General features: G+C 43.3%; 2 protein-coding genes across 56 annotated transcripts in view; one reads left to right on the plus strand and one right to left on the minus strand.

Annotated features, from left to right (window-relative positions):
• Window positions 1-9,019, minus strand: part of DLGAP1 (DLG associated protein 1) — a 961,867-nt gene that overhangs the window by 450,373 nt on the left and 502,475 nt on the right. The window lies entirely within an intron of this gene.
• The window catches only part of LOC123570063 (uncharacterized), a 103,577-nt gene that overhangs the window by 40,108 nt on the left and 54,450 nt on the right, over window positions 1-9,019 (plus strand). For 13 of the 47 annotated variants that reach the window (XR_012427297.1, XR_012427299.1, XR_012427298.1 and 10 more), the window contains exon 1: window positions 7,727-7,864. The exons of the other annotated variants lie outside the window; for them this stretch is intronic. Coding sequence is in view for 1 of the 13 variants with exons in the window: in XM_065534143.2 (XP_065390215.1) it covers window positions 7,829-7,864 (36 nt within the window). In the remaining 12 variants the exon portion in view is untranslated. Of the gene's footprint in view, window positions 1-7,726; window positions 7,865-9,019 lie in introns of those variants that run through there. 47 annotated transcript variants of the gene reach the window in all.

Here is a 9,019-nt window from a genome sequence, read left to right on the forward strand (position 1 = left end):
TAAAACTACTTCACACAAGAAGGTGTCAGTCACACTTAATGATTTTTAAAGCAAAAGGTATGTGACTTATCTCTCTAGTGCCACAGCATTGTGTTCAAATAAAGGGAAAGTCTCGGAATTATCTGTAAGAAACAAGTGAAGGAGTCTTTTGAGATGATGAGAAATACAAGATTAGGAATTTTCCAAAAGGTCTATAAATCACTAAAGGGATGAGATACTTCTGCCTAAGATAGTGTCACGAGGGGCAGATTTACCTCCTGCCTGAAACAACCAAAAACACCAGACAAAACATGTGATATAACTGTTTGCAAAGCACTGGACATGTGGACAATGAAGGGACAGTAATCACTGAGAGATGGGAAACAAATAAGATAAGCCCCCAAATTGCCCCTGCTCACTTCATAAAGTTGCAGTGCTGTGGGGCAGGCAAAGCCCAGCAGACTCTTTGAATTTAGGAGACAAGGAGGAGAGAGTGCAGGGAGATAAAGGCAGCTGGAATTCTCAGGACAGAGTACCAAAGAGAAGAGAGCTGCCTAAGAGGTCCACAGAGGCTCCAACCAGCAAATGCATGTGAAGAAATTACTCCAGGTTCGGGGGGAAAGAACATCAGAAAAGATTAGAGAACAGGACTTGGTGTCCTTGCAGAGCTAGGAAGGGTACCTATTCCTACCAGGCTGGCTGGAGAAACTCGGAGTTTATGCGGCAGTGGGTAGAGTGCTCAAGGACTTCTTGTTTTAGTAAGTGGGGAGTTACTATCCTTATACTGGGCATGCTCTGGACTTGTCTAACAAATCATAAAAGCAAGACCCAAAAAGGTCAAGCTCTTTCCAAGGGACTTAACTGCCTCAGAACAAAACATAAGAATATTTACAGGAATACAAAAATATCCAGTACCCGACAAGGTAAAACGAGCAATGTCTGCCTATCAATCAAAAAGTTAGGCAGAGACATGAAAGATACAAAAGACATCCAAATTGAACATCTAGAGAGAAAACTAATATGTGTACAATAATAAATACACGGGATAACGTTAATGCTAGATTAGACATGGCAGAAGAAAAGATTAGTGAACTTGAAGACATAGAAACAGAAGCTTTCCAAAATAAAACACATAGAAAAAAGAACAATTCCTCAAAAATAAACAAAAATACATTGGTGAGCTGTGAGATGATGTTAAGCAGACTAATATATGTGTAATTGACGTTTCTGAAAGGGACATAAGAAGAAATAATGGCTGAAATTTGATGAAAACTATATAGCTACCAAACTAAGAAGCTCAGTGAACTCCAAACATGTGAAATATGAGCAAAATTGCACAAAGGCACGTCATAATCAAACTGTATAAAGCCAGCGGTAAAGATAAAATTCTTAAAGGCAGCCAGAGAAAGAAGGTGTCCTTTATAGAGGAACACATTAAAATGGTAGTAGATTTCTCACAGGAACAATGCAAGTGAGAAGATCCATCTTTAAATCTGGAAATCTATACCCAAGAAAATGTCTGTTAAAAATGAAGATGAAATGAAGATGTTTCACCCTGAAAGAATCCCTTTAACATTTTTCTTTTCTTTTCTTCTTCTTTTTTTTTGAGACGGAGTCTCTCTCTGCCACCCAGGCTGGAGTGCAGCGGCACGATCTCAGCTCACTGCAAGCTCCTTCTCCCAGTTCACACCATTCTCCTGCCTCAGTCTCCCCAGTAGCTGGGACTACAGGTGTCTGCCACCACGCCTGGCTAATTTTTTGTGTTTTTAGTAGAGACGGGGTTTCACCGTGTTCACGAGGATGGTCTCGATCTCCTGACCTCGTGATCCACCCGCCTCGGCCTCCCAAAGTGCTGGGATTACAGGTGTCAGCCACCGTAATTTTTTCTTTTCTTTTAGACAAGGTCTCACCCTGTCACCCAGGCTGGATGGAGTGCAGTTGTGCAATCTCAGCTCACTGCCACCTCTCCCTCCTGGGCTCAAGTGATCCTCCGACCTCAGCCTCCTGAATAGCTGGGACTATAGGTGCACACAACCATACCTGGCTAAGTTTTGTATTTTTTGTAGAGATGGGGTCTTACTGTGTTGCCAAGGGTGGTCTCAAACTCCTGGGTTCAAGTAGTCCACTTGCTTTGGCCTCCCAAAGTGCTGGGATTACAGGCATGAGCCACCACACTCTGCCAACATTTCTTATTTACTCATTTCTTTTCCAGGATTTGAAACTGCAGTAGGCAAAATAATGGTCCCCCAAGACATTCATTTCCTAACCCCCAGGACCTGTGAATATTTACTTTACACGGCAACAGGGACTTTTCTGAGGGGATTAAGTTAATCTCGAAATGTGGAGATTATCCTGGAGGCAATGAAATTATTACAGTTCTTTTAAGAGAAAGAGAACAGGAGAGTCAGAGCCAGAGACTGCTTTGAAGATGCTTTACTGCTGAGTTTGGAGATGGAGGAAGGAGCCAGGAGCCAAGGAATGCTGCTGGCCCCTGGAAGCCTGCAAGGGAAAAGGCAAGGGAAAAGATCTTCCCCTAGAACCTCTAAAGCAACACAGCCCTGCAGACACCTTAACTGACAGTCCAGTGAAACCTGTTTTGAGTTTCTGACCTCTGGAATTGTGGAATAACATACTTGTGTTGTTTTAAGCCACTAAGCTTGTGGTAATTTGTTATAGCAGCACTAGGAAATTAATACACTTACATTCAGGGATGACACATTCTAATTGACTGATTAACCAGGTAGATTTTACATGTATCTTAGATATTTTTAAAATCTTTAGACATTTGTTAATATCCACACTGCTAATTCCTTTCTATTTACTATAAATTAATCTTGAAAAAAACTTACATTTTCTGCTTCAAGATTATTTTAGACATCACTTACTAAATAATTTAAAACCATTGATGATTAAAAGCTATTGTCATTGTAGCAACTCACTCAAATTCATAGTTCATAGAAATTAAAGGAATTTCTATCTTAGTCATTCATCTCTCCTGCATATTAAATTATGTGGAGCCCAGTATGGGAATCCTAAAGCGTGTATTTGATAAAGGTACCTTGTTCAGTGGAGTCATTTTTACATTCTTCCCTATTCCATACTTTTTTTTTTTTTTGAGATGGAGTTTCACTCTTGTCGCCCAGGCTGGAGTGTAATGGCGCAATCTCGGTTCACTGCAACCTCCGCCTCCCAGGTTCAAGCATTCTCGTTCCTCAGCCTCCTGAATAGCTGGGATTGCAGGTGCCCGCTACCATGCCCAGCTACTTTTTGTATTTTTAGTAGAGACAGGGTTTCACTATGTTGGCCAGGCTGGTCTCAAACTCCTGACCTCAGATGATCTGCCTGCCTCGGCCTCTCAAAGTGCTAGGATTACATGCATAAGCCATCCCTCTGGGCCTTATTCCATACTTTTAAAATCAACAACTACAATAAGGAAGCAGGGGTTATGTATGCCTGTAATCCCAAAGTGCTGGGATTACAGGTGTGAGCCAGTGCACTCGGCCTTAGTCCATACTTTTAAAAACAACAACTATAATAAGGAAGCAGTGGTTATGTATACATGATAAGGAGGTAGAAGAAGCAGGACTTTGGGGACAGTCTCATATGATAGCTGGGACTTCAATACTATTGTGAAGAGAGATAGCAAACTAGGAGAAGCAAAAAAAAAAAAAAGGAGGGCTGTATGAACAAGAAGTCTTCTGGCTAAGTCAAATACTCAAGATTGGCCAAGAAAACGAATGAAGATTCATTAAAGGCAATGAAGACAGTTCACAATTTGAGAAACAGAAGGCCTTAGAGAGTTTAATTATTAATGGGTTATTTTACACCCTCTCTTTTTACACTAAGGCTTGGAATGAAGTGTGCCTTTTACACTTAACAGCACATTTCAATTCAGACAAGCTTCTTTTCAAGAGCTCAAGAGCTGCACAGGACCAGTAGTTAATACATTGGAAAGTGAGGTCTAGCGTCTCTCCCTTCACAGACCTCAGGAAAATCCTCCCCTGAGTATTACTTTATCTCCAGTATCTTTACAAAAAAAAAAAGGCTTTATGGCAAGTTTTCTGGTATTTGAGAATCTGGAGTTATAAACAGGATGCTTGTTGCAGCATTATTCCTCTCACCTGGACTGCCTCCAGGCATTGGGAGGAATTTCTCACTGACAAGTTCTCAGGAGCTGATGAGTAGCCACCGGGTAAAGCCCCAAGTGAGCACCGTTCTCCCGTTTGACTTTAGTCTGTGGTGTCAGATTTTTCCCAAGCAAGTCCTGTGCTTTGACATTTGATGCATTTCTGAAGTGGACTGCCTGTAATATCTCAAGGAAGGCTTCTAGTTATCTTATTCTTAGACCTTAAACCTTCCCCTTTCAACCATGAAACCAAAAAAGCAAAGTGTGATGTTGGGTCACTTTTCTTCTTCTACCTACCAAAAGTCTGTGTCCAACCTAGTTGAAAGATTTCTTTCAAGCACAGATGAAATTTCAGCACCACATTATATTCTCATTCAATGAACACAACTCCTCTTGTCACTATTAAATTAGTAGCCAGTAGGCTAACTTCTACATCCTTATAATTGCCTCAGCATTTTTTTTGAAAGAGGCAGAAATATTTCTGCTCAACATTTTAAGACTCCATTTCAGTGAGAGGAATCTTTAAACAGTTGTACCTGACCTTGTCTTTAGGTCCTTTTGTTTACCTAAAACGTCTACACTCTCTTTCACACAGTTTTTCTCCAAACCTATTAGAATTTCTTGTGGTCTAGACCAGAGCTCTTAATCAGAAACACAACTGGGGCCGGGCGTGGTGGCACATGTCTTTAATCCCAGCACTTTGGAAGGCCGAGTTGGGCAGATTTCTTGAGGTCAGGAGTTCGAGACCAGCCTGACCAACATGAGGAAACCACATCTCCACTAAAAATACAAAAATTAGCCGGACATGGTGTCACGTGCCTATAATCCCAGCTACTTGGGAGGCTGAGGCAGGAGAATCGCTTGAACCCAGGAGGTGGAGGTTGCAGGGAGCTGAGATTTGTACCACTACACTCCAGTCTGGGTGAGAGAGTGAGACTCTGTCTCAAAAAAAAAAAAAAAAAAAAAAAGGGAGTTACAAGCATAACTGAAAAATTTCCACTAGTTACACTGAAGAAAGAAAAAAGAAAAAAAGCAGTGAAATTAACATTAATAATATATTTTATGTAACCCAATACATCTAAATGTATTATCATTTCAACATGTAATCAATATACAATTATTAATGGGTTATTTTACACCCTCTCTTTTTACACTAAGGCTTGGAATGAAGTGTGCCTTTTACACTTACAGCACATTTCAATTCAGATAAGCTTCTTTTCAACAGCTGAATAGCTGGACATGACCAGTAGTTAATATTAATACACTGGAAAGTGAGGTCTAGCATCTCTCCCTTCACAGACCTCAGGAAAACCCTCCCCTGAGTATTACTTTATCTCCAGTATCTTTAACTCTCTACTGGATTCTTTTTCTCTGACTTGAAACATGCACAGCACTCCCCTGAAAACTCTTTGCTTGAATTGTAACCACTTCATGTTTCATTTCTCAATTTCCTATCCCTGATAAGCTCTTTAAATAAAACGCACGACTTTTTCATTGCATTTGCTGTTGCTGACGCCTCGCTGCTTCCCTGCCTTAGGTGCCTTTTCTTACCCCCGCTGGGTCTGTTCTTGTGTCTCCTTTGCTGATTCATTGTACTCTGACCCCTAAGAGGAGGAGGTTGGGGAAGCCAATGGTTCCTGTACTTTATAGAGTGCTTCCCCTGGAGGGCTTCTTACAACTTAAATTGCTTTAGCCAGGCATGGTGGCCTGTACCTATAGTCCCAGCTACTGGGGGTTGGGGAAGAGGGGGTTGGTGGGGGGAGCCCGGGAGTTCGAGGCTGCAGTGACCTATGATTGTGCCACTGCACTCCAGCCTGAAAGTTCGAGGCTGCAGTGACCTATGATTGTGCCACTGCACTCCAGCCTGGGTGACAGAGCGGAGACCCCCATCTCTAAAAAAATAATAAAGAAACAAAAACTTGAAACCTAAATTGCAGTGCCCCGCCTCCAGAGTTTCTGATTCTAGACATCTGGGTGAAGGCGAAGAATCTGCATTCCCAGTGAGTTCCCAGGTGAAGACGAAGCTGCTAGTCTGGGGACCACACTTTGAGAACCACTGTGAAGTTCAGTCCTCGGCGCCGCTAGCCTTGCTCCCTGCAGGTGCCTGCTCCCCAGCCAGGCTCCCTCTTGCAGCTGTGGGGACCCTGATTCTGTGCAGTGTCCAGGTGGCCTGGGCCTTGGGGTTGACTGGCCCTCATGGTGTCACGGCTGACCTTGTATTAGTGAATCCTGGCATATGGGAAACGAACTACTTCTGGACAGTGACTGGTTCTGACAAATGAGACCTGGGGTTAGGGGGAGTCCAGGAGCTTTTCTTTCTCTGGAAAAGGGACACGAGGCAGGCTTGTTCTCTTCCTGCTTCTGGACACTGTGGCCTGGGGGCATCACCCAGAACTATGGGTTGCCCTGGGCCGCTGGGGGAACAGGTCGCAGAGGCCAAGCTGCGCACTAACCTCAGACACAGAGAGGGAAGACGGAAGGGCTCCAGAGCCGTGAGGAGTTCACTGAGCAAGGAAGGAGGCATCCTGAGGCCTCTCTCCTGCAGTACGAATGACAGGGAGTACACACCTCCTTTGGACCATTTGGAGCTGGGTTTTCTGGTACTTACTGCAGGAAACCTCCAACACTTCAAAAGCTCCCATCTTTTCCTCCTCCAATTGCTATGCCCGGTTGGCTTTTTTCTGAAGCCTTTTTTCAATCCCATTTCTTTCTGTATTGAATTCTCTCCTTCCTCCCTGTCTTTCTTCCTCTGTCAAAGACGAGAGCAGGCCAGTCCCTGACATTTTCAGGACTTAGCGCAGGAATACAAATGAAGGCTCCTGGCCTTCTGCCTCACCCATTTCTCTTCCCACACCTGGATCCACACCATACTATAAGTAGCATACACAAGGGCACCTGAGAGTGTGTCCAGGTTTTGTCCATCAGTCCCTCCTCCCAGCAAAACCTCACTTCTTGGCCATCCTTCATCCAAGGAGAGCACACACTGATGCCTGGTCAGCAATGGGAGGGCAGACCTGGAGAACAGCTTTGCAGGCCTTGGAAGGGGGCTCAGGGACATCTGACTGGTAATTCTACCATCCTAGGTACCTGGAGCATGTCCCACAAGTGGGGCAAGGGGAAGCATGGACTTGGGGGTCTGCACACTCATCATGCTGCTGCGAGGGGCATGGACAGAGGAAAGCCACAGTGGGGTCTTCTGACACAGGGCACAGGGCAGTGGCTTGGACTGCTCAGGTTTCAGAGAGAACTGGATGCAGGATGCCAACGCGATGGACCAGATTCTTTGACTCAGAGTCACATACAGTAAAGGATCCCTTTGTCGTGTATTAACAGGTCATGGGCAACACTTTGATCCTTCCTTGGTACAAGATAGTACAAGATATTACCTTAGGATATTGATTCTCAAAAATATCTGGGAACTTTTGTTTGAGATTAAAAAACATACAGGATGCACAATCAGGCAGTTACATCTTAGTGGTGAGAATTTTTGTTTGCTACCACTTATAATATCTGCAGTCCTTCTTTTTTGGATTCATTTGCTGAAATAAATTCCCTAGTTATTCTTTCAGAAAGGACGTCATCGGGTAAACTTTGCCCAATCACTCATCGTTTTTTCACATTAAATTTGAGTTTGAACTGGTACTGGTAACAAACTAGTATTCACTTTCCCTGAGCACTTGGGAGAATTGATCCAATGACTGGTGGCGTGTAGAATGAATCGCGATGAAACGTCTCGTCCTACCTGTTCCTCATTCCCTTGTAAGTAATCTGTGTTCACTTCTCCCTGCAGCCTGGAACCTTTATATATTCATATATTTGTTTATATGTAAATATTCTGAACAGATACCAAACTCTGTATTTCAGGGAAATTTTCTTTTAATTTGGTCAGGATTTTCCCTCTTTCGTTTTTTGTTCTTTTCTTCTAAAATTCCTATTTGATAGACATTTGAGGTTTGGCTCTATCCATCATTCCTACCTCACTCTTCCCATTCTTTCAATCCCTTTGCTTGTTTTCATGATATTTTTGGGAATCCTTCCAGGACATTTATTCTTTAGTTGTATGCATTTTGCTTTGGACTAACAGCGTGTGTCTCCCAGGAATTTTTAAAAGAGTGGCTTAGTCTTATTTTATTGAATATTTGAGGACAAAGGGATTATATTTTTTTGGTTGTTATGCTTATCTGAAAATTGTCTTTGCTTTTTTTTTCTGTTGACAAGATCTCCTTGGGGTGAGTTAGTTCTTCAGTTTGTTGATTTGATGATTCTTGCAGGTGCTGGTGTTCTCTCAAAGTTTGGTGATTCTCAGTTATCTATTCATACTCACGTTGAAGGACTGACTGAAGACTGAAAATTTCCTCAATCCAAATGAGAAATGCTGTTTTCGATTCATGTGCATCTTGATCTCTTCTGTTTGCTTTCTATAATTGTGGGGAGAGCAGGATGGGGGAGACTGCTTTGTTTTGGGGGTGCCAGAGGCGATTTTTCCCTAACTGGAGCGTAGCTTTCTTGGCCTCTCTTGTTACAGTCCTCACTTCAGAACACCCACTCAGAGGCTTCACCGGAAGCTGGGCCAGTTCCAGCTTCAAAGGCTCCATTTCATTGCCCTCCTCGCCCCCAGAGTTCTACTCTGCTTCTCATAAATATAAACCAGCAGAAGAGCTTTTCTTTTGTTGAGAGCACAGCTCCTGGGCCTTGTGAGCCTGAAGGAAAGTGTGCAGCTCCCCGGACTCAAATGTGCATGAGGATGAGGTGCCGAGGCTACCCTGCTCTTCCAAGACCACCTCCTAATTACTGACACACTTGTCCCAGGTCCCTTTCCTGTACAGTTTGCCTCTGAGCTTCTCTCCTAGGCTGTGGTTTGTTGTTATTCTTAACCTTTGACGGTCCATTCTCTTCTGTGTACTTTGGGCTGTG

Source organism: Macaca fascicularis, chromosome 18, assembly GCF_037993035.2.
Source record: "Macaca fascicularis isolate 582-1 chromosome 18, T2T-MFA8v1.1".
Lineage (NCBI taxonomy): Eukaryota > Metazoa > Chordata > Mammalia > Primates > Cercopithecidae > Macaca > Macaca fascicularis.